Source organism: Megalobrama amblycephala, linkage group LG12 (genome assembly GCF_018812025.1).
Source record: "Megalobrama amblycephala isolate DHTTF-2021 linkage group LG12, ASM1881202v1, whole genome shotgun sequence".
Lineage (NCBI taxonomy): Eukaryota > Metazoa > Chordata > Actinopteri > Cypriniformes > Xenocyprididae > Megalobrama > Megalobrama amblycephala.
Genome location: NC_063055.1, coordinates 39361844 through 39388783, shown reverse-complemented (window position 1 = coordinate 39388783; position 26940 = coordinate 39361844). Strand labels below are relative to the sequence as shown.

Here is a 26940-nt window from a genome sequence, read left to right as displayed (position 1 = left end):
TAGATGAAATATAAAACACATAAAATTATTAAGTAAACTAAAATTAAAATATAAACTGAAAGTATAAATATAAAATCTAATCCTGTTTAATTTATTTTTCTACACATATCGCTTTGAAGGTCTGACTGTGTGGAAACTGATTCTGTTTCAATCTAATTGTGATTCTGATGTGCCTGATGTGCAGCTGTGTGTATCTGGGGCTGGGCTGATGTCCATCATGACGCTCCTCCAGGTGTCCAGCAGGTCAGATAAAGCTCTCAGTGGAGAACCGGAGCTTCCGAACCGGTGTGTCCTGCGTGACATCACACATGCCGAGTAAATTCTTCTTAAACACGCTCAGAGCTCTCCTGAAGTTTTCACACGCGCATATCACATTAAGAGCATTTTTTCTTGTGTTTTCCGAGATTGAGTAACTTCCTTGGTCATTTCCCCTTCCCGAAACATCCACTTTAAAATGAAACTAAATGAGATTACGAGCTATAAAAGGGTAAAACAGGGATCTCCGCGCATCACGCACGCAGCTGGTATTTTTACCTCAGAGATAAAACACTGTGACCTTTGAGACAAACTTGATATTCCTGCAGGGGAAGCTGAAAAAACAGTTCTGTAGAGAAACAGTTCTTCAGGAAAACACGGAAGTGAAAGGAGGAGGAGATGACAAAGAAACATCTTCAAATATTGTCTTTTTTAAGGTAAGTTAGTAAATATTATAAGTGTTTAAGTGTCATGAGAGTAGCCGACTGTCTGAGAGGAAAGTCTTTGGACAGGGTCACGGTGAATGAAATCATGAGAATCACGCCTCAGTTTTCCGCACCACCTGCAACCCTGAACACGAATGAAGAGAGCCATCTCCGCTAGTTCTGCCCGCAGTCTTTAACGTAAGAATCTCAGAAAGTAGCGTATAATAACCTTTATTTAATTGGCTTATGTATCGATGGGTCATTCTTCAGAATTGGTTCAAAGTCTGAGTTGAAATGAAAATGTCTAGCAATTTTTTTTTTCCACAAATGTTGTATGTATGCAAATTGTATAATATCCAAGGTACATATTTAGTAATTGTGCAGTTAATTCTCATATTGTATTTTCAGAAAGCTTTGGAAAATTTGTCCTCTCCCTAAATTTGTCACTACCGAAACACAATAATAAATAATTTAATAAGAAGGGTTACATTGACCTATTAAAGGTGCTAAAGAGGATGTTTTGTTTTATACATTTTTGCAATATTACTTGAAACCGTCTTTACTAACTGATAAAAGACTATTTATTAGGTGCACTGAAAGGAATAATATTAATATACATCATCTGTGCACGAGGTAGGGCCTTAAAAACATCAGCCAATCGTTTACGCGATCATCGCGATACAGCGAATGCCGGTGGTAAACACTTGTGTTCCAATGCTCGTGCACGAATTTTGGGAGGCGTTCCCTCGAAAGGAAGGGGGTTTGTTCTTACGCATGCGCTCATTTCAAAAACTCAGTAACAGTCTTTGGTTTCTCAGTCGACGAAAAGATCCTCTTTATCTACTATTTAAAAAAAAAAAAAGTTTTCACAGGTAAAACAATAACAATAACAATTTTAACAGTATTTTAAGTGTAATTTATGAGATTTGTTGTATTTTGAAAAAGTCATAAAGTTTATCATACTGATTTCAAAGTGAAGGATTCATTAGTTTGAATAAACATTGAACCAAACACTATAATAACATCTTGGTTGATATTATTTTTATTTTTTATTTTTATTTATCTAAAAATAAAGTTATTACTTTATTTTTGACTAAATATCCCATGTTTCGGTAGTGACAGTAATGTTTTAGTAGTGACCACATCACATTACACAATTTTAACTCGAATACTAAAACATATTAAAATACTAATGATTTGTATAACTGTACTAAAATTTTGTTTATTTCCCCCAAATAAACAATTATGCTTTCCCTTTTGTCACTACCAAAACAATGGCATGTTTCGGTCATGACTGTTTCGGTACTGACAATTTTAGGTATTTTTGAGCCGCTCAGAAATGCTAATCAGCACATGGTTAGCTAGCACAATTCTGAACAGTTGTACACAGAAAAAAACTAAATTTTATCGAATAACACTCAAAAAACAATGATGTCACTATTGAAACTTTACCACATGCTTCGGTCGTGACTGTTTCGGTAGTGACAATTTTTGATACTTTTGAACCTAGCTCAAATGTACTTTTCATTCCAAATACAACTTGTATAATGCTACTAACATTTCCATTTTGAAATGAATGAATATACAACTTTCGTTGAGCTCTACAATATTATACTGTCATAACCACAGTGAAATTAAAGGGTTAGTTCACCCAAAAATGAAATTTCTGTCATTAATTACTCACCCTCATGTCATTCCACACCCATAAGACCTTCATTCATCTTCAGAAAAAACAACTTAAGATATTTTTGATAAAATCCGATGGCTCATTGAGGCCTGCATTGACAGCAAGTTAATTTAGACTTTCAAATGCCCAAAAAGCTTCTAAAGACAATTAAAACAGTTAATGTGACTACAGTGGTTCAACCTTAATGATATGAAGAGACGAGAATACTTTTTGTGCACCAAAAATAACAAAATAACGACTTTATTCAACAATATCTAGTGATGGGAGATCTCAGAACAATGCTTCATTAAGCTTCGAAGCTTTACGTATCTTTTGTTTCGAATCAGTGGTTCAGAGCGTGTATCAAACGATCTCAAACTGCCAAAGTCACGTGGTTTCAGTAAATGAGTCTTCGTTATGTCATAAGTGTTTTGAAATTTCAACTTTTAGACTTTAGCAGTGCTTCTACACACAAGATGTTCTGTGCAATTTCATAATGACAGGGTTTGAAATGAACACCCGTAAAATGCGGGTAAAAATCAACTGTGGGTGGTAAATCACTAGGCAATTTGGCGGGTAATGTTTCACAAATTATGTTCACTCAATTTGCTGGCGATGTTTATGTAATCTGCACAGATTTAGCAAACATACTCAACTCATAAGTCAATATGAATATTAAATATAGCTGAATTGAGCAGCACCTGCCCATTTCTAGCTTACTTCAACACAACCGTCACTAAGCAACAAATAAAGGCGTGCTGGTTTGTTTGCTTGCAGACCCAAGAAATATAATAATGTGAAGTAAATAACCCCAGTGTAAAATGGAAATAACCATCTCACAACAATGATGCACATCTGCCAAATTTTAGCAGACCCTGGCCAGATTTAAACACCGATTTTGCAGTAAATGAGTAAATAACCTTTGAAACTTATGTTAGGCTTCAAATAAAGATTGTATTTTTTTTTATTTTTTTTTTTTATTGAATGAGTAAAAGGTGACATAACATAAGAAGCCAACAGGTGGAGAGAGAGAAAAGATAAAGAGAAAAGATAACAGAACAAACATATTGAGATACATAAAGAAGAAAATATATACATATAGCTAAATTTCATATATCATGTATATATATAAATGTATATATAAATGTCATACGGTATATATATTTTCTTTATAACATCTATTGCTATTAACATGGTACATTCAGTCAATTTAATTGTTCAGTGTAATGGACGAAGTTGAAGATATAGGATATTTGCTAATATAATAATGTAATAATAATAATAAGAAGAAGAAGAAGAAGAAAAGTAAAGACGTTATGTATGTATACATGCATGCATGCATTCCCTCTTACATATCTATTTAAAAGATATGTAGTAATATACAAATTCCTGTTAATATCAAATACTATGATAAAATGTTTTTCCATTAGATTAAGAATTATATAAGAAGAGAAGGGAAAAAGGGGGGGGGGGGTATTCCCTGCTCCATCACCTGATTGCACTTCCCTTGTCAGCCTTCCCGTCATTCCCTGGATTCCTTGCACCTGTTGTCTTCGTCAGCACTCCCTTTAAGTTGGACTCACTCCCTGCACTCCTTTGTCAGTTCTAATGTTAGTTTACATGTGTTTGGTTGTGTTTCTCCTTCGTTACATGCAAGGCAAGGCAAGGCAATTTTATTTGTATAGCACATTTCATACACAATGGTAATTAAAAGTGCTTTACATAAAGAAGAACCAAATACATAATAATAATGGAACACATAAGAAATAGATATAACAGTAAAAACAGAGAATTTCGCTATCTAGATGGAAGAGTTTTTTGAAATTTCAGGGAGTTTTTTGTTGTCCGTCAGAGCGGATCTAAACGGATCTATCCATCAGAGCGGATCTAAATGAATCTTCCTCATGCAGAGGGATAACTGTTTTTATTTGTCAGGTTGCTGTGCGTTTAAACATTACCCTTACAGACAAATCTTCCTGGACTAACTCTATACAGAGCTGCATCCAGGGATAACTCTAAAAAAATAAAAATATTTGTCAGGCAGCTGTGCGTTTAAACAGTACCCTTACAGACAAATCTTCCTGGACTAACTCTATACAGAGCTGCATCCAGGGATAACAATAAATAAATAAATAAATAAATAAATATTTGTCACAGAGCTGCATCCACGGATAACAAAAAAAAGAAACAAACTTACTTCCTAATTCTCCTAGCTCGTTCAACCAGACAGCAAGATACAGTATAAAATGCATTAAAAGTCAGAAAATAAAAGATACATAAAATATATAAAATGCATTAAAAATTAAATAAATAAAAAAATAAGAAAAAGAGTTGAAAGAATAAAAAGATAGTGTGTATAAAATAAAGTATGAACAGTTCGGACATAGCACAGTGCTCAATCAGCAAATGCATAGGTAAAAAGATACGTTTTGAGTTTGGATTTGAATGTGGCTACTGTTGGAGCACACCTGATCTCTTCTGGAAGCTGGTTCCAGCTGCAGCTGGCGTAACAGCTAAAAGCAGACTCTCCCTGCTTTGAGTGAACCCTTGGTATTTCTAAGTGATCTGTTAGGTTTATATTCTATGAGCATACAGTATCTGCAATGTATTGAGGTCCTAGGCCATTGAGTGATTTATACACAAGTAACAGTACTTTAAAATCAATTCTAAATGCAACTGGAAGCCAGTGCAAGGACCTGAGGACTGGTGTGATGTGTTCATGTTTTCGGATTCTGCTCAGAATCCTGGCAGCAGCATTCTGTTTGAGCTGCAGCTGTCTTATGGTCTTTTTGGGAAGGCCAGTGAGGAGCCCATTACAATAATCCACCCTGCTGGTGATGAAAGCATGAACAAGTTTCTCTAAGTCTTGACTGGAGACAAATCATCTAATTCTTGCAATATTTTTAAGATGATAATATGCTGATTTAGTTATTGTCTTTACATGGCTACTGAAACTCAGGTCTGACTCCAAAATCACACCAAGATTCCTGACTTGATTTTTAGTTGTTTGACCCCTAGAGTGAAGGTATGCATTCACTTTGAGAACTTCATCTTTGTTTCCAAACGCAGTGACTTCAGTTTTGTCTTTGTTTAACTGAAGGAAGCTTAGGCACATCCAATTTTTAATTTCATCAATGCATTGGCACAGGGAGTCAATGGGGCTGTAGTCGTTAGGTGATAGGGCTAGGTAAATCTGTGTGTCATCTGCATAGCTGTGATATGCAATTTGGTTCTTTCTCATTATTTGGCTCAGTGGCAGCATATATAGGTTGAACAGGAGGGGTACAAGTATTGATACTTGAGGGACTCCACATGTCATGGATGTCCACTTAGACTTATGGTCACCGATACTCACATAATAACCTCTCCCTTCTAAGTATGACCTGAACCATTTAAGGACCATCCCAGAAAGCCCAACCCAGTTTTCCAGCCTGTCAAGAAGTATGTTGTGATCGACAGTGTCAAACGCAGCACTGAGATCGAGAAGAACCAGCACTGATAATTTACCTGTATCTGTGTTTAAGTGAATATCATTTATTATCTTTATGAGTGCTGTCTCTGTGCTGTGATGCGGTCGGAAACCAGATTGAAAGTTGTCAAAGTATCCATTCCAACTTAAGAATTTGTTCAGCTGATTGAAAACAACTTTTTCAATGATCTTGCCTATAAAAGGAAGATTTGAGATTGGTCTGTAGTTGCTCAATATGGTATTATCCAGATTGCTCTTTTTCAGGAGGGGCTTAACAACTCCAGTTTTCAGGGAAGGAAAGTTCCAGAGAGAAGTGAGACATTTACCACTTCTGCTTCTGCTTCTAAACTGCTTGAGATCTGCTTCTAAACAGTTAAACAAGCTTTTGAAAAAAGATGTGGGAAGTGTGTCAAGGGCGCAGGTTGATGTTTTAAGGTGCTGTACTGTTTCTTAATTAATTGCTTCGAAAACAGACATTATAGCTACTTTCTGAGGTTGTGATCTTATCTGTTTACCCCAGTGCAGATCAAGGATGTGCTGATCGCCTTTCTGGTATTATTAATTTTCTCAGAGAAAAAGGAAGCAAACTCACAGCCTTTGCTGTCTGAGAGCATTTCACTGGGAATCTGACTTGGGGGGTTTGTTAGTCTCTCTACAGTAGCAAAAAGAGTGCGGGTGTTGTTTAAGTTTGCAGATATGCTTGGTGTTAAAGATATAGCCTTCATAAACAGTGCACTAGTATTCTCATTTAAGCATCGCTTTTTGACCAAGATAGATCTAGCTTCTAGTTGTAATAAAATACCCTTTTATTGTGGAAATCCATGAACGCCTCATCTCTACAGCAATCACATATAATAGGGGTAAGTTGTTTAGATGTATATATTCCATGGTAATGTTAATATTTGTCACGATCACGGTCGGCTCCTGTCAGTTTCTGGACTACACTTCCCACAATCCTCCCTGCCAATCACATGCACTCACTCCACCAATCACCTGTTGCCACATACAGCCATGCACACTCCACACTAATCACCACAGCCAGCTGATACGCATTACCTGGACTATAAAGGACTCATACACACACCACCTCACTGCGAAGTCTTGATTCCTTGTGACAATTCTGAGCGTTTCCTTGTATCCTACCTGCCTGTGATTGATCTTGCCTGTTCCTGTTTATTGACCCGTTGCTGCCTGTCCTGACCCTTGCCTTGTATACTGTTCTGTGAATGATATCCGCCTGCCTTGATCTACTGCCTGTACCTACGATTCTGCCTAGCCCTTGCTGTCCCTGTTTGCCCCTGCTCAGACCCTGCTTGTACGACCACGCTTACTTTTGTAATAAAAGCTTGCATATGGATCTTACCATGAGTCCCGCCTCGTTACAGAAGACTTCACTGCCACCACGATCCAGCAGCTTTCCTGGAGGACATTTGTACGGTATGGACATTGATCAGTTGTTGTTGTGGAGTACGCAGGGCACACGATCACTGGAGGATTACATCACAGAATACCTGAACATTGCGTATTATTCAGATCTGCCTGACTGCACACTCATTGACTTTTTTTGTGATGGAGTTAACCAGCCACTCAAAGAACAATTAGTTCACAATGGACCCCGTTCCACCCTCAATCATTTTTTGGATTATGCTTTGTTGACTGTTGGCTCTCCGTTTACTGTGGGTGTCACGGAAGAACGCGATTCCTCGTCTGGTTGTGTAATGGCCGCCGCGCCAGATGACACTCACAAAATGGCGGTCACCACAAGAACAACATCCAGCCAAGTCAGCACTGATTACCTTGAGCCCAGTCACGTCTCCGCTGATCGCCCAGAGCCACGTCACGCCTTTGCAGATCGCCCAGAGCAACGTAACGTCTCCGCTGATCGCCCAGAGCAACGTCACGTCTCTAGATCAGTCAGAAAGCGGAGAGGATTGCGTTCCAGTGTGGCTGATCCACCGCTGATTTCAGCGCGAGCGGCTGGTATTCCCAAGCATCCACCAGTCGCTTCGCTCTCAAGCCCGGTGGCCGCTTCGCTCTCAAGCCCGGTGGCCGCTTCGCTCTCAAGTCAGCCGGCCGCTTCGTTCGCAAGCCTGCCGGACGCTTCGCACGTGAGCTCGCTGATTGCAATGTACTCAAATTCCCCGGTTGCAACGCTCTCAAATTCCCCGGTTGCAACGCTCTCAAATTCTTCGGTTGCAACGCACTCAAAGTCGCCAATGGCAACGCACTCAAATTCACCGGTTGCAACGCACTCAAGCACCCTGGACGCGATGGACAAGATGGCTGCTTTGCCAGTGCCTACGGGCAAGATGGCTGCCCCTTCGGTGCTCACGGAGGTAGGGGGCGTTCCAGCCATTGAGTCCGTTCCAGAACCCGCTTCAGCCAGTGAGTTTGCTCCAGAAACCGCTCCAGTCGGTGAACCATCGCCTCACTCTCAGAGGAGGAGGAGGAGGAGGAGGAGGAGAAAGAAGGCGTCCTCCTCTCCTCAAGACGCAGATGCCCTTCAAGAGGCTGCTGTGGGCCTGGAGACCACTCCAGAGGTCTCTCCTGCTCCGCCCAAGCGTCATGCTCTACCAGCACCGCCTAAGTGTCTTGCCCTGCCGGCGCCTACTGTGCTCCTCGCCCTGCCGGCGCCACCCGAGCTCTTCGCCCTGCCAGCGCCGCCCAAGCTCTTCGCCCTGTCAGCGCCGCCCAAGCTCCTCGTTCTGCTAGCGCCGCCCAAGCTCCTCGCTCTGCCGGTGCCACTCAAGCGTCTTGCCCTTCCGGCACCGCCCAAACGCCTTGCCCTGCCGGAGCCACCCGAACTCCTTGCCCTTCAACCCGCTACGTACTCCGTTGATTTCCCCAAGAACTTTTTTGGGGGGGGCAGTATACCTAGGGGTGGGGAGCTTGTGGGTGGGGACCCTGCCCGGCCACTGCCGTCATCGGCCTTGGTTCTGTCATGGCCGCCCATGGACTGTAGCTCACTATGGCCATTAATGAACTCTGACCCGCCGTGGTCATACACGGACTCTGTCTCGCCGTGGCTGCCTGAGCCACCTGACCTGCCGTGGCTGCCCGAGCCACCTGACCCGCCGTGGCTGCCCAAGCCACCTGACCCGCCGTGGCTGCCCGAGCCACCTGACCCGCCGTGGCTGCCCGAGCCACCTGACCCGCCGTGGCTGCCCGAGCCACCTGACCCGCCGTGGCTGCCCGAGCCATCTGACCCGCCGTGGTTGCCTGAGCCATCGGACCCGCCGTGGCCGCCAGAGACTCCTGACCCGCCATGGTTACCGGTGGTACCTGACCCACCATGGCTGCCTGAATTCCTGGGGCTGCATTGGAGACCCTGTTCCCGTCTGCCTACATCTCCAAAAATACCCACCTCCCCTCCCTAGCTGTTCCTTTTACGCCGCGAGGACGCGCCTTCCGGGAGGGGGGCGTTATGTCACGATCACGGTCGGCTCCTGTCAGTTTCTGGACTACACTTCCCACAATCCTCCCTGCCAATCACATGCACTCACTCCACCAATCACCTGTTGCCACATACAGCCATGCACACTCCACACTAATCACCACAGCCAGCTGATACGCATTACCTGGACTAAAAAGGACTCATACACACACCACGGCTGCGTCCGAAAACCTAGGTAGCTGTCTTGCTGCCTCGCTATCTTATAAGAGAATGACTTGTACGGCAGCATTTGTGCATGAAGGTACCTCACGAAATTGATTTCGGACAGACTTCTGAGGCAGCGTAACAGTTTAATGATCTACAGCAGTATAGCGCGAGCTTTGGTGAGAACTAAACAAATATTTAATTATTACAGTAGTAATTTCTCGATAGAAATGATATCAAAATTGAAATATGTTGATCAAAATCGTACATTTATACACAAACTGAGCAGCAAACGCAACTTTCGGACGCCATCTTTATTTTTCTAGCTCAGCTGTCACAGAATGGAAAGCACAGGATTGTGGGATATCAAAGGCAGCTAAGGATACATCTATGCTTCCTTCAAAACTCGATCTGAGGAAGGTATCTCATGAGAGAGGAAGTGAAGCTAACATTGGATTCGGACGTGCCTTGATGCCTTACTACCTTGAAATGTGTCCTCGGAAGGCAGCATTTTCCAGTTTTCGGACGCAGCCCACCTCACTGCGAAGTCTTGATTCCTTGTGACAATTCTGAGCGTTTCCTTGTATCCTGTCTGCCTGTGATTGATCTTGCCTATTCCTGTTTATTGACCCGTTGCTGCCTGTCCTGACCCTTGCCTTGTATACTGTTCTGTGAATGATATCCGCCTGCCTCGATCTACTGCCTGTACCCTGACTACGATTCTGCCTAGCCCTTGCTGTTCCTGTTTGCCCCTGCTCAGACCCTGCCTGTACGACCACGCTTACTTTTGTAATAAAAAACAAAGAAAAAACAAAAGGAGGAATAAAAAAATAGATTGAATAAATTAATTAATTAATTAAATAACTAATAAAGGAAAATAGAGATCTTTGAGTGGGAGCGAGAGAGAGAGAGAGAGAGAGAGAGAGAGAGAGAGAGAAAGAGAAATTAGGGAAGAAAAGAGAGAAGTAGGAGAAAAATAGAGAGAAATAGAGAAAGAGAGAGAGAGAGTTGTTTCATGCTGAAGGTAGAAAGTCATTGCAATATACCACTTGAGCCCATTTCGTATTCATTCGTAGGTCATTGGCAGGCCCTTTCTAAGCCACTGGAGCATGGTCTAGTTATGGCCTCGCCTTAGTTGATTGACACTACAACATGGTGTACAACACATGAGCCCATTTCTTATCAATTCGTAGGTCATTGGCAGGCCTTTTCTAAATCACTGGTGCATGACGTAGTTACGGCCTCGCCTTAGTTGATTGACACTACAACATGGTGCTCAATAGTAGTGATACTGAAGTCTATGCTTCAGCCAAGTGTCATCTTGTGACCATTCAGATCTTATTAACTTCAGCAAATGGCAAAACTGTACACATTTATATATATTTTTCTCTCTTCGAGTCGAGATAATAAGAAAGAATAACAAGACATACAGATGAGAGGAAAGGGAGAGAGAGAGAAAAAGAGAAAGAGAAAGAGAGAGAGAGAGAGAGAGAGATACAGAGAAAGAGAAAGAGAGATAGAGAGAGAGAGATACAGAGAAAGAGAAAGAGAGATAGAGAAGGTTATGAGAGGAAAAAACTGTAGTGACAGCAGTGCTGGTAACACTTGTGGGGTCATTTTAATCTAAATTATAGATACAGGTAAAGACATTGGTGGTTTGAGAGTGGAGAAGTGAGAAAGGAATTAGCAAAGTATACTTGAAAAACAGCATAATACACTCAATAACATGAAGGAACAAGAGATTATTATAATAATTATAATAATAATGAGATAATTATATATAGTATATATATATATATATATATATATATATATATATATATATATATATATTATATAGTAATTATAGTAATAGTTACAATACTCAACAGATGAGCATTTTATCCTTTTTTCATACTTGTGAGGAAGGGGAGATAGAAAAAAAGGATAACAGGGATTGAAAAAAAGGAAACATAATTATTGTAATAGTAGTACAATATTCGAGAGATGGAGGTGGAAGAAATAAAAATAACAACTGACAAGAAATAAATAAATAAGAGGGCATGTGCATATTTGTACATTCATATACAAATATCTATACACATTTCCCCCTCTTTCATACATAGTAAAGATATGCATTGTATGTGGGTCATTCGTTCACCAATCAAGGTACCTGGATGTTCAAATGAGAGGCAATAGTGCCATATTGTCGTTTGAATTCTGACACTTTGTTTGAGTATGGCTATATGGTTTTCATTATTAATGTAGTCATTTAATAGTTGTAACCATTGTGTAATTGAGATTTTGTTTTTATTTTTCCAGTTGATTGGTATTGTATTACATTGCTATGCCAGTAGGTGGCGACCAGTGACTTTTAAAATGTATTTGATGATTTGAAATGATTTTTTTTTACACAATGAATTTATTTAAAGTAATAAATATTTTTATAACATTTTAGACATACTGTAAAAATACACTCATTTATAACATTAAAGGTGCTAAAGAGGATGTTTTGTTTTATACATTTTTGCAATATTACTTGAAACCGTCTTTACTCACTGATAAAAGACTATTTATTAGGTGCACTGAAAGGAATAATATTAATATACATCATCTGTGCACGAGGTAGGGCCTTAAAAACATCAGCCAATCGTTTACGCAATCATCGCGTAAACGATTGGCCCTCTGGCTTGTCAATCACTGCCATGACGTTCCTTGTGTGAGACGAGCGCGGCTGCGCGCTCCAGTAACTTTCCACACTCCACAGGCGCTGCATGCAATGTTTTTGTCCGGAGACAGGAGTAACAACTGCAGATTATGAGTTACCTGCGGTGAGTCCGACATAATGAATCCACTAATACACGATACAGCGAATGCCGGTGGTAAACACTCGTGATCCAATACTCGTGCACAAATTTTGGGAGGCCTTCCCTCGAAAGGAAGGGGGGTTGAACCGTGATCTGTATTAAAAATAAATAAAATAAATAAATTCCAGATTATCCAGAATCATAAATTAAGCTTAAAAGAATATATAATATATTTGGCATCTAAATTATACCTACTTATAGCACTGTTTCTAAAATTAAAATGTACAATCTTAAATGATTATTTCTCTTTCAAATGAATATTACCCCAGGCTTTACTCACCCTCAAGCCATCCTAAGTGTATATGACTTTCTTCTTTCTGATGAACACAATCAATCAATATCCTGACGCATTCAAGCTTTATAATGGCAGTTAGTGGGGTCAATAAGTATGAGCTGAAGAAAGTGCTTCCATCCACATCCTTCCATCATAAACATACTTCACACGGCTCCGGGGGGTTAATAAAGGCCTTCTGAAGCGTTTTTGTAAAAAAATATCCATATTTAACAAGTTATGAAGAATCTAGCTTCCGCCAGACCGCTTTTCTTCAGCTTATACTCGTTGATCCCGTTCACTGCCATTATAAAGCTTGGATGCGTCAGGATAATTATTAATATATCTCCAATTGTGTTCATCAGAAAGGAGAAAGTCATATACACCAATGGGTTGAGGGTAAGTAAAGCTTGGGGTAATTTTCATTTGAAAGTGAACTAGCACATTATTTGTAATCGAAAGGGTTTAATGACAATATCTGGTTATGGTTACACTTACAAAATAGATGTATGAGATGATAAGTTATACCATTAATCATACACATCATACAGTATATGTAAAATGTTACCTGAGGGATAGAAAGAGAGAAAGTGTAGAGGGAAAGAGACAAAGAAAAGTGGATGCAAAGAGAGAGTGCCCCAACTGGGCTCCAGACTAACTTTTTTTTACTAGGAGCACTTAATTTGTGGACTAATAGCCCTCTATTACTTGTTCATTCATAGCACAAAGTTTTCACATCAGCGCTATTTGATCTGATATCTACGGTTTATAATGGAGAACTCTGCACTGAATTTGAATGCTTCTGACTAGATCTCACAGTGACGTTAATTCTGTGGCGAATTCAAATGCTTTCTTTACTGGATCTCCCAGGCAGCACTGTATAAAATATATTTGGATATTTTCAATCTTACACAGTATATGTGTGTGGGTTTTTTTTTTTTTTTTTTTTTGCATCCGATCTGAGCCACTTCCAAATGTGGTTTTAAAGGTGCCCTAGAATCAAAAATTTAATTTACCTTGGCATAGTTGAATAACAAGAGTTCAGTACATGGAAAACACATACATTGAGTTTCAAACTCCATTGTTTCCTCCTTCTTATGTAAATCTCAATTGTTTAAAAGACCTCCGAAGAACAGGCAAATCTCAACATAACACCGACTGTTACGTAACAGTCAGGATCATTAATATGTATGCCCCCAATATTTGCATATGCCAGCCCATGTTCAAGGCATTACACAAGGCAGTATTCAGTTGTTAAGTCTGACGTCACGCGGCAGCGCTTCCGAGTCCTAACACACTATCTCATACCACAAGAAAACAACAAATGATGCTAATATACATACACGATGTGGTGTAATACTACAAAAAATATGTAATTATAAACTTTATCTCCATATCAAAATTCCAGATGGCCAGACAATGATTCATCTTTTATAAATCGTTAAAATATTAATATCTGTGATGCTGTGAGCATGGAGACTGTTGTGTACACTGTAAATATTTAAAATGTTTAACTTTTTTAAATGATTGATGTTTAAAATGAATAAATAGCACTCATAAACGGCCGTCAATGGCATTCTCAAGTGAAACGAGTAGAGGGTTGGACCCGGAAACGGCGTTCCTTACGTCACGACTTAACAAGCGGATTAACGTCTGGAGCAGCACAACTGAATCATCAGACTAGGTAAGCGACAACAGCGAAAAATGGCAGATGGAGCAATAATAACTGACATGATCCATGATAACATGATATTTTTTGTGATATTTGTAAATTGTCTTTCTAAATGTTTCGTTAGCATGTAGCTAATGTACTGTTAAATGTGGTTAAAGTTACCATCGTTTCTTACTGTATTCACGGAGACAAGAGTCGTCGCTATTTTCATTTTTAAACACTTGCAGTCTGTATAATTCATAAACACAACTTCATTCTTTATAAATCTCTCCAACAGTGTGTAATGTTAGCTTTAGCCACGGAGCACTATCAAACTCATTCAGAATCAAATGTAAACATCCAAATAAATACTATACTCACATGATCCGGTGCATGCATGCAGTATGCATGACGAACATCTTGTAAAGATCCATTTGAGGGTTATATTAGCTGTGTGAACTTTGTTTATGCACTGTATTAGAGTCGAGAGCTCGGGAGGCAGGGAGCGCGAGATTTAAAGGGGTCACAGCCTGAATCGGTGCATAGTTAATGATGGACCAAAATAGGCAGTTAAAAAAAGAAAATCTATGAGGTATTTTGAGCTGAAACTTCACAGACACATTCAGGGGACACCATAGCCTTATATTACATCTTGTGAAAGACGTTCTAGGGCACCTTTAAATCAGATACATATCTGATATCTGGACATCCGACCTACATTATATTTCTCACCAATGAGGTAATAACCTCGCTGTTTGTTTAAAAAAAAAAATATATTAAACCAAAACCTTCACTGGTAGGCTACTCTCTCGCCTGCTTGCCATCTCGTTATCATCCATATTCAAATTCATTCAAATTAATGCAATCTTACCTGCTACTGTATTCACTTAAGAATTCTAGATCTAACAAGCTGTAGATAAAATAAACGAAAATAACGTTTATTTTCCGGTCTATATCCGTTTAGTCAGATTTCGTGCTACAAAACATGACACTGACAGCTGTTAACTTATCCATTCTTGCAGGTAATCTAGTGAATCTAAGTGAATTAGACACGACTGAAAAACAGGCTGGACAAAATATTGGATATGGTTAAAAGATCAGATCTGTGCATTAAGACTTGCAATGTAAATGCAGCCAGAGTGAGTGAGTGAGTGAGTGTGTGTGTGTGTGTGAGAGAGTGTATGTGTGTGTGTGTATAATCAGGTGCTTCAGATAGTACAGAACTAAAATAACTGGGAAAATGTTAAACTATTTTTTACATTACTCATCATTTTCACTATTGTAATTATTAGTATTTCAGTGCCTCCATTACTCTTTTTATTACAGTCTGGTCTGAAATGTAAAAGACAAGTCTTCCAAGAAGACTAGGACAAAATGTGAAACTACTTCTTGAGTCTAATCATGATGAGCCTCAATCATCAGCAGCATTCAACTGAATCTGTCAAACAATAATCTACTAATGTGCACAGAATCTGAAACTGAAAAACAACCTGAAGAATTAGTTTTAGACTTTTAAATGTTTCATAATAGTTTATCTGATCATAGTGTCATTTCATTACACACATTTATTTGCACATACTGCATAGATCTCTGCTACAAAAGTGCAACTATAAGTACACTTTTTCCTTTTCCTTTGCTTCAACAGTTCATGAAGGATGATGGCAACTGTTTTAGAGCTGCTTCAAGATATTCTAGAAGACCTGGAACGAGACAATCTGAAGAAATTTAGGAGTCTCTTAAAACAAGATGGACCCCTTCGAGCTGGTAAACTGGAGAATGCTGATGCCACTGATATAGTGGATATAATGATGGAGTGTTTTGGAGCAGAAGAAGCTGTAAAGATCACACTGAACATCCTGAGGAAGATGAAGCAGAACCAGCTGGCTGAAGAGTTACAGAGCAAGTACACTGAAGGTAATAAAGGAAAGAACGAGAGGCAGTATAGATTCATAGAAATGTATATATTTAGATTCTCTTGTTCTCCAAGACTTCATTTATCCATCAGAAATCATTCTAATATGCTGATTGAGTTAATAGTTTAATAGTTGTGTTGCTTAATAAAGTGTTGAATCATGATGCAGTGCCTTTTACAGGAATCTTTGATGAACATAAAGTCCCATTCTTTTCTCTCTCTTCAAAGTGCAAAAATCATTAGAGCCAGCTGAGAAACGCAGAAGAAAACAAGGTGAATTAACCTTACTCCTTATTAACCTTACAGTGGGATCAGAAATTATTTTAGCATGTTTGATGTATATTGATCTCAGTACACAACAGAAGTGCTTTCAGTGCTGTAAATTTAAATACCTTAGGTTTGCACCAATTGATTTTAATGATAATCATGCCAATGTGAAAAACCTTTGTGTTTTATTTTCTAGTGTTGTTTTGTTCACATCTTTTCCTTTTTATTTAAATTTTTCATAAAAGAGGATTTCTGGCTGCAGGAATTCATGAAAACTCACAAAATAAACATGAAGGAGAAAGTAGAACACATTTTTGAGTGTAAAAAGGGAAATGAAGCACATCTCAAGGATGTTTTCACAGAACTCTTCATTACGGAGGGGGATCTTAAAGAAGTCAATCAAGAACATGAGTTTATGAAGATTGGTGAAGCCATTAAACCCCGTAAATCACAGGACTGTTCAATCAAATGCAATGATGTATTTAGTCGGAACAAAAATAAGAAAAAGATTGTTCTGACCAAAGGCATTGCTGGCATTGGAAAAACGGTCTCAGTGCACAAGTTCATTCTGGACTGGGCAGAAGAAAAAGCCAATCAGAATATAGACTGTGTTTTCCTGCTTCCATTCCGAAGGATTAACTGCATTAAAGATCGGGAGATCAGTCTGCATGAGTTTCTTCAGATATTTAATCCTGAACTGGAGGACCTGGAAACAGCAAAGATATGTAAGATATATAAATGTAATCTTGCATTTATCTTTGATGGACTGGATGAGAGTCGACTACCTTTGGATTTTGACAGTGGAATGGTGAGGAGTGTTGAGAAGCGATCATCTGTAGATGAACTGTTTACAAGTCTTGTGAATGGGACTCTGCTTCCATCAGCTCACGTCTGGGTGACATCACGACCAGCGGCAGCCAATCAGATCCCTCCAGAGTATGTAGGGTTGTTCACAGAGGTGCGAGGTTTTACTGACCGCCAGAAGGATGAGTATTTCAGAAAGAGAATCAAAGATGAGACTCAGGCCTCCAGAATGGTCTCACACATTAAGAAATCTTGTAGTCTCTACATCATGTGTTACATTCCTGTGTTCTGTTGGATCACAGCCACTGTTCTTCGGGATGTCCCCATTGAGAACAATGCAGAGAACATCAACATGACACTCACTAAAATGTACATTCACTTCCTGCTAATACAGATGAACATCAAGAGCCAGAAGTGTGACAGAAAAACAGAAAGAGTCCATACCAAGCTCTTAGATTCCAATAAAACAATGATTTTGAAGTTAGCTAAGCTAGCATTTGAACAACTGAAGAAAGAAAACATTGTGTTCTATGAGGAAGATCTGAGAGTATGTGGTATTGATGAGAGTGAAGACTTTGAGTCCACAGGAATGCTCACTGAGATCTTTCAGCAAGAAGCTGGACTTCATGAGATGAAGGTCTTCTGCTTCGTGCATCTGAGTGTTCAAGAGTTCTTCGCTGCAGTGCACGTGTTCCTCTGCTACCTGAGCAAGAACATGGACGAGCTGCAGTTTTTCAGTGAAGAAACACAAAGAAAGGTCAGGCCTGACCACATTGACAAGCCAGACAAAAATATTGCTTTACATGATTTACTAAAGAAGGCTGTTAGTAAAGCAATGCAAAGTCAGAAGGGACATTTAGACTTATTTTTACGGTTTCTCCTGGGCATTTCACTGGAATCCAATCAGAAACTGCTCAGAGGCCTGTTCTCACACACTGAAGACAGCAAAGACAGCATCACAGAAATAACCAAACACATTAAAGAAGAATTACAAAACCAGGACATCTCACCTGAAACTTCAGTCAACCTGTTCTACTGCTTACTGGAGCTCAATGATAATTCACTATATACAGAAATCCAAAGATACTTCATATCACCTCCAGAAAGACCCCTCTCTTCTTCCATGTGCTCATTGATTACTTATGTACTGCTGATGTCAGAGGAGGTGCTGGATGAACTCGACCTGGATAAGTACAATACTGAACCAGGAGGCAAAAGGAGACTCCTGCCAGCTGTGAGATGCTACAGAAAAGCAGAGTAAGGAACTTGATGACAGCTCTTTAATCAACGTTTTTAACTCTGAAATCAATTGTAGCGTAAGATGCAGAGTAGAATCTGTATTTACTAAATAAAATGGATTTACTAAACAGTGATTTTATAGACATATATTTGAAAGTTATTTTCACTTTGCTGTCACATCAGTTCCAGCATACTTGACATTTATAAATGTTTCCAGAAAGCTTCACAGAATGTTCACAGAGAACAGGACATAACCTATCACTGTTACTACAAACACCTTTCCTACAAGATAAACACACAATAAATGCCATGGACAAACATCCTGTTTTTACAGACTCTCCTCATGTTATCTCAATGACACCGACTGTGAAACTGTGGCTTTGGCCCTGCAGATACCAAACTCACCCCTGATAGAGCTGAACATGAGTCGCAATTACCTGCATGACTCAGGAGTGAATCTGCTCTCTGATGGACTGAAGAGCCCAAACTGTCAACTGAAGATACTGAGGTTTGAGATTCATTCAATCCTTATACAACACCCACCTCAGTATTTCAGTCACTATAAACAGAGTATGACATTCTAAAACACTTAAAGTCCCCCTGTAGTCAATAACATTATCCATTAAAACTCATATTTGATCACCAAGATGACATATTGAAGCGTTTTTTCCTGTGAATTTTTTTTCATGCCTTAAAATAGCTTGACTGTAACTCTACACCCTTGCCTCATTTAATATACGCGGATCAATGAATATGCAAATTAGCCCCGCCTCCACTCACTCACGCCAGCTCAGATATCCACTCGGTCAACTTACTGAGGTAAACGCTGCACAATGTTATCGCTCTTTACAACATGGGACATATCTGTAACTAACGGTAATAATGGTAATTTATATGTTTAGCCTTTTGCTTGACTATGTTATCAAACAGGATTGAACAACTTATTGCATATTTTTCATCATAACATCCTAATATACATCATACACCTACCATATTGTTAAATCTACAAAATGTTTCATATAAACAGGAAAATATACCCTGCTAGTTCTCTGTTTATGATATGCTAAAGCCCGCTTGTATGTTGACGTGATTGGTTACAAGATAGTTTGTGACGTCACAGACACCAGCGATTTCAAACCATGGGTTTCAGGTTCTTTTTTCACTGCAGTTTTAAGGAGAAAATACTCAGCAAAGGTGCTGACATGAATTTGCACATGGTTTGTCTTAAAGCATATTAAAAACACCAAACAGACATAATTCAGTTGTTCTCAAACTTTTTTTTGGTCACGCCCCCCCTTTAAACCTGAAAAAAAGTTTTAATTGAAAAACATGCAATGAAAAACACTTGCAATAGTTTAACTTCATAATGCTGTTGAATCATTTAAAAAATATAACCGTAAGAGAATAATAGATGCTTGAAGACATAAAACTAAGCTAATCTAGCTAAAGCTAAACAATTATCCCATGAGTGAGCCCATGTAAATTGTCTTTCAATACAATTCAGAGCTCTCCAAACATCACACAAATCATATTTTTAATGAAGTAAATTAGATGTTTACGCAAAGCCATATGAGGTTCAACATGATTTCTATCTATGGCAAGTACAGTGCAATTAAAATCACCACCTAAAAACAGAAACTCTTCAGTACAGCAATTTTGTAAAGTTGACCAAAGGGGTGTCTAAAAATAACACTGGTTATTAACACAGGTGCAGTTGGAACATAAATACAAAAGATAACAAAAGCAAAACTTTCGTAAGTAGCTCTAATTTTTAACAGTCTACCTTTATCAATTTCATCTACATCATATGAAATTGGTTTAAAATTCCTACCAAATAGAATAGAAACTCCGCCACTCAGAGTAGAATTGTGGCTTAAAACAGGTATTCCATTAAATTCTTTCATCCAATCAACAATGTTGTCTGAACTACTATGTGTCTCTATATATATGCTATATATGTTTTTCTGTTCCATTTCTTCAAAATTTTTTGCTCTTTTCTTAAAATTTCTTGCACCATTAACATTCAAACAAGCAAGATGCACTTCACTCTTTACAAAGAAGAAAAAAGAAAAAGAAAAGACAGTCTACAAGACCAAAAATAAGAGTTAACTTTGTACTTTATATCAAACATCATCAATATTTAGGGCGTCGTTAATATACGTCACAATTATTTTTAGTCTATAAAAATCTTTGTTGGTAAAGCAATCTCTTACCATCAAACTTCAAAACAGGCCCCCGTTTACTATCATTATAAAGCTTTCTAGAGCCAGGATTGTTCACTCAAAACAATATATATATATATATATATATATATATATATATGATTGTATTCATCTGAAAGAATAGATTTTCATATACACCTAGGATTGCTTAAGGATGGGTTTTTGTTTTGGGTGAACTATCCTTTTAAAGATTCCCATATCATATCATAGAAGTGTTGAATTCAAACGGGTCGAAGACATCTCGTTGTGTTTATCACTGGTTAGAGCAGCCATTGTAAGCAAGTTTCATCATTGCTACACTGGAGGCCTGTCTCTCTTTTCTCTAGCGCTGCAGCTGCACGGTTCAATCACTGTTTGTCACACATTTGGAGTATGTCATGGTGAATCTCATGCACTGCAGTGTAGCTATACCAGTGCTTAATATGGTGGAATTATCAGGCCATTGGAGAGGCCCGTTGCTTATAATAAGAGGACATTTAAACACTGTAGTGTACTGATACTCTGAGCTCACCCGCTGCATACTGCCTACATGCTGCTTCTCTGCGCTCTCTTTTCACAAACAATGAAACCATTTTTAAAAATCCGGGTAACTATTAACAAGATGAGATTTGTCAGTGTAAAAAGTATTTGGCTTTAAAATGAAGCAAAGTAAAAGCTTGAACAAATTAAAAAGCTCAAAGTAAAAAAAATGTGTGTGTGTGTGTTGCTGTTTAAATACAGTAACAAAGTATTTGTACTTTTACTTCACACCACTGTTAATTATTCAGTTTTTTATTATCATGTTCAGATTGGAAGGCTGTTCTCTCACGGGTCAGTGCTGTGAAATTTTGGCATCAGTTCTACAATCATCAAATTCACGACTGATAGAGCTGGACATGAGTGGCAATGACCTGCAGGACTCAGGAGTGAAGTTGCTCTCTGATGGACTGAAGAGCCCAAACTGTCAGCTGGAGATACTGAGGTTTGAGATTCATTCTTTCAATATATTGAAACATTATAAGTTATTACTGTATATTCATTTTTTAATTGCATGAATTTTGTACAAGAGTCACTCTCTCTAAAAAGAAATCTTATAAATCTCAATATCTTCATTGTTTGTGTGTATTTGTAGATTATGGGGCTGTAAGGTGACAGATGAAGGCTGTGGTTATCTGGCTTCAGCTCTGCGTTCAAATCCCTCACACCTGAGAGAGCTGGAACTGAGCTTGAATCACCCTGGAGAATCAGGGGTCAAGATGCTCTCTGATCTACTTAACGATCCAAACTGCACACTGAACAAACTTGAGTATGTTGAACAGTAAGATTCATCTTATCCTGTGAATGTTTGTATTTGTATTTCCGTCTTATCTTTTACAGTACTTCAGTGGAGTGAAGTTCTGTTCAAGTTCTGTGAAGTACAGTTCTGTTCATTAAGAAAAGTCTCCGCATTTTTTCCCTTACAATGGAAGTCAGTGGTCACCAAAACTTCACCAAAACTTCAACTTGAGATTTTGTGTGTGTGTGTGTGTGTAAACTGTTCTTTTAAGAAAGAGTAGGTTTTATTTGGATAAAAATCAATGGATTGCTTCTTTGGTGCTGGTTTGGTAAGAATATAACCATGTTGTGCTTGGACTGACAGGTTTGTCATAATTCCTCTTTGAGTGGCCACACGTGATCTACTGTACAGGTTTTACATGGCATTTTTGATTGAGTTTCTTCATAGTGTTTAAAACTAAATACTCTCAAACAACTGAGGTGCTTCCATGTTTTGATACTGGATCTTCTTCTGCAGCTTCATTGTCTTCACCATCAAGTGATAAATTTGACAAGCAAATGCATGTTTGGGGTCTTTCACACATGGTTCTTTCATCTGTCTTCACTATTTCGTATGAAGAAGCATTAACTGCATTTCAGGCGTCTTGACCATTGTGATTCTCACTGTTTTTTCACTCTTACTCATGTGATATTGCTTAACCATGTGCTATTGCTTAATGCATGTGATATAGCTTTATCTGTGAACTAAGGAAATCTGGTGTCTTTATATATTATAATTAAACATATATAAATTTATTATAATTATTATAATTAATATCCTCATTAAGTAAATGTGTGTGTGTTTTAGTGTAAATCATGGAATATGACAGAGGTATGTTCACACACATGTCTGTGATTAATGTTGTTTTGTTCTCTCTTGTCTTCAGAATCTGGTAATCTCAAACTGGATCCAAACACAGCAGACACTAGTCTCATTCTGTCTGAGGAGAACAGAAATATGACATACGTGTTTGAGGATCAGCCATATCCTGATCATCCAGAGAGATTTGATGAGTGTCGTGAGGTTCGGTGTAGAGAGAGTATGAATGGACGCTGTTACTGAGAGGTTGAATGGAGTCAGTGAATGAATATCAGCGACATATAAAGATATCAGCAGGAAAGGAAAAAGACACTGTAAATTTGGATTTAACAAAATATCCTGGAGTCTGAACTGTTCTGATTACAGATACACTGGCAGTCACAATAATCTGAGAACCATCATATCTGCCTCCAGATGGAACCCAAAGCCCTCGCAATCCTCTTCCGAGTTCACACTTTCGTGATATAACATCGCTTTCACTGTTGGGTAGAAGTCTACTGCGGAGCTCACAGGCTTGCAGGCTTGGCAAAAGTGCACACAGAGGTTGCATATTGGCCGCAAAGGGGGCGCTCCCAAGCACCCGTCTGAAACCCAAAATGACAAGTGGGACACCCTATGGCACATGTGTCAAACTCAGTTCCTTGAGGGCCACTGTTCTGCAGAGTTTAGCTCCAACCAGCTCCAAAATTCCTGCCTAGATTTTTCTAGTAATCCTGAAGACCTTGATTAGCTGGTTCAGGTGTGTTTAATTAGGGTTGAAGCTAAACTGCAGGGATGTGTCTCTCCAGGAACTAAGTTTGACACCCCTGCCCTAAGGTCTTGTGGACTTGATGGACACGCCCACGTGGTGGCCATTGTAACAATATTTTATCTTTTTGTGAGCCGCAGCTGTGTCGGCTTTAATATGCTAAATCTTCTTATTTATGTGCATGACATGCCCTGACATTTGTGCTTTTTTTCAGTTGTTCATAAACATATTAATGGAAAAGGTGTCATTACACTGTATTCAGTACGAACTAGGCTACCATAATATGTGAGGAACATGTATGTACATGTTTGTATTTTTGAAGGAATAATGTTTAGGCGTGGTTATTGAAAAAACATAAAACTTAAGTCACTGAAATAAGGCCAAAAAACAAATATTAAATATGTGTTCACAAGACTTCTGGATATTGGAGGTTGTAGACTAGAGTTTTTGCTTCAAAATTATGTAAATATTATCCTGCCTACTCGTTCATATAAAACAATATAGAGATTTAAATTTTGTAAGACACTTTTTGTCAAGAAACACAGTATGCATGGAGGCGTGAATCTTCATGAATAATGCTGTGATTCACAACTGAGAAGACAAAGACCTGCATAATGACCTACATAATGAGCCCTTTCAGTCAGGTGGGCTATGTGAAAATACCCTCTGTGAATGAAAATACCCTCATTCTGATAACAGTATTAACGTTAATATAATGTCCACTCTTGACAAAAAAAAAACATTTTTGTGATCTCATGCATGCATTATTGCACATCATGTGAAGAAAATGTTGTATAGGCCTATTATAGTTTAAATTATAGTACCAGTCATTATAATGTTTTTAAAAGAAGTCTCAAGCTCATCTGTATATCAAACATACAGAAAAAAACAGCAAAACTTTGAAATATTATTGCAATTTAAAATAATGGTTTTCTATTTTAATATATTTTAAAATATAATGTATTTCTGTGATGCAAAGCGTCTGAACATTCATTTTACCTCTATGGCATTTCATATAGGCTTTTAGCTGAAAAGCATGCACATTTGGAGAAATATTGATGGATTCTCATGTGTTTATGTCAATTTTCTATTCAGAGGAGTAATATTTATTCAGTATTTGTTGTCATCACTATGAGCGCTGGATACTGTGTTTTCAATTCATACTTGCAGCCGGAGGGCGCTCTGTGCACATTTAGTCCACAAATTACTCTAATGAAGAACAGGCATACCATGTGACATTCCAGGAAGTAACAGAGGCTTCCAGAGATCACTATAATCATGGCTATAACATGCAGATAGACACTTTTGAAGATAATAAATACACGATTGCGACGATGTATACATGTATTGCCCCTAAATGAATTTGCATCTGAATAGCGTTCGCTCCGTGGGTGTGGTCGAATTAGTGTATAATGAGCTGACTCACGGACATCTGACATGTCTCTCTTTTCATACAGATTACATAAACAGAGAATTTTTGTTTTCGATTTGACTTACACGATTTAAAACCTGACAACGTTTCTTTAGACATAAGTCTCATTTTTGCGTCATTAGTATTCACTAAGTTACAGTTCATTTTCTGAGAACTATCAGATTGGACTTTGTTCAGAGGGAGACGACAGATCATGCATCATGTTTTCTTTATTTTGCAAAAAGCACAACATTTTGTTTTTACTCTGAGTGTACACAAATAAAAGGCATTCTATAGTTTCAATTGATATATTACTTCTGTCTCTATGACAAAAAATTACGGAGTATTTTAAGTCTGTTTTGCCGCATGTCCCCTATTGAAAATGAACTAGACACTTGTGACTGCCACGTCCTGTGTGAAAGGGCCTTAAAGGGTTAGTTTACCCAAAAATGAAAATAATCCCATAATTTACTCACTCTCAAGCCATCCTAGGTGTATATGACTTTCTTCTTTCTTCTTAACACAATCAGAGTTATATTAAAAATATCCTGGCTCTTCCAAGCTTTATAATGGGAGTGAATGTTTCCCGAGATTTTGTAGCCCAAAAAAGCGCATCCATCCATCATAAAAGTAATCCATATGACTCCAGGGGGTTAATAAAGGCCTTCTGAAGTCAAGTCAAGTCAAGTCACCTTTATTTATATAGCGCTTTTTACAATGCAGATTGTATCAAAGCAGCTTTACATTGATAACTGGTACATAATTTTTGCTGCACAGTAGCTCTTAAAGAATAGTGTCAATGCAGGCAGATCAAAGCACTGTTGAATAAATGTCAAGAATACTGTTGAATATCAAATGTAAAGTGAAATGGAACAATGTTTTTGTAAGAAAAATATCCATATTTATATATTTCTAAAATATAATCACTGGCTTTCGGCAACGGCCACGAGTTTAGTTCTGGCGGAAGATTGACCTCTGACCCGACGCATGACGGATGTAGGAGTAGCATAATCTTAGACACGTCTCGCGGTTCAAACAAATAGAACTGGGAAACAAACTCAAGCTCCTCTTCTCTTATATCGATATTCTACGACATTTCTCTTTAAAAATTCTCGTATTAGACTTCTAATTAGTTGCTCTATTCTCTGCACTTTACATTGTATCAATACACCGCTCATAAATTGGGCCAGTAGTAGGCTACTAATTTGACATAAATTAAGTTTCACACGGGACACGGAAAGCACAGGTAGTTAATTTTCAATGAGAGACACACAGAAAGTGGCAAGCAGCGAAGATGGTATGCAAGTGGTGCTCATTTACCTGAAATCTTGTAGCTTGTGAGTGCACAGCTCTTCTAAGCGCTTATAAATATTGTAAATATTATTATATGGTGTATATAAATAATATGCACACTGTAAGGCACATTGAACACATTGAATAATGCTGCACATTTCAAGGCACTTTCATTAGTGTAGTTCTGTGGCCTAAGTCTTGGCTGCATCTAAAATTGCATACTTCCCTACTATATAGTGGGCAAAATATGTGGCAATGTCCAAATTCACAGCACTCATAAAAGAGGAGGTAAAAAGTACTTGGACGACCTACTTCTTCCAGCGAGATTCTAAAGTGTGCATACGATGGACACTTTACTATCTCGTGAGGCCATGGGAGAGGATTTCCAAAGTGATGGATCCGTGCACACTATAAAGGGTAATATTGCCCATAACCCATTGTGCTTTGGAGGAGGATTCGGTTTAGAACTACAAACACAAGTAAAAAATTAAAAAAAAACTACAAAACATGGTGGATATGTGCGACCGACGGTGAGAGTTTTAGATAAATGTTTGAGTTACAAATAATCAGTTTAACCTGATAAAAACATTTATTTAATATTATCCATGTTATACAGGGAGTGCAGAATTATTAGGCAAGTTGATTTTCTGATCATATTTTTTTCCCAAGCACATTTTACCAATTCCAATCCACATCAATCTTAATAACTACTATTAATATTGTTTTTAATCATTTATAAGTGATATATAA

The 26940-nt window shown here is 38.5% G+C and overlaps 1 protein-coding gene across 2 annotated transcripts; it reads left to right on the top strand.

Moving 5' to 3' along the window:
• The first annotated feature begins 442 nt into the window (after positions 1-442).
• Positions 443-23726, top strand: LOC125280527 (NACHT, LRR and PYD domains-containing protein 12-like). Of its 2 annotated transcripts, XM_048211102.1 has the most exons (8): positions 443-692; positions 15827-16095; positions 16322-16366; positions 16606-18421; positions 18738-18911; positions 21413-21586; positions 21737-21910; positions 22806-23726. In XM_048211102.1, the coding sequence occupies exons 2-8, from the start codon at positions 15837-15839 to the stop codon at positions 22813-22815; spliced, it is 2652 nt and encodes an 883-aa protein (XP_048067059.1). In that variant the 5' UTR covers positions 443-692; positions 15827-15836; the 3' UTR covers positions 22816-23726. The 2 variants fall into 2 exon arrangements, 1 of the variants encoding a protein (XP_048067059.1); XR_007187639.1 differs by lacking the exons at positions 21737-21910; positions 22806-23726 and having other exon boundaries at positions 18796-18911; positions 21413-21549.
• Positions 23727-26940: the final 3214 nt, after the last annotated feature.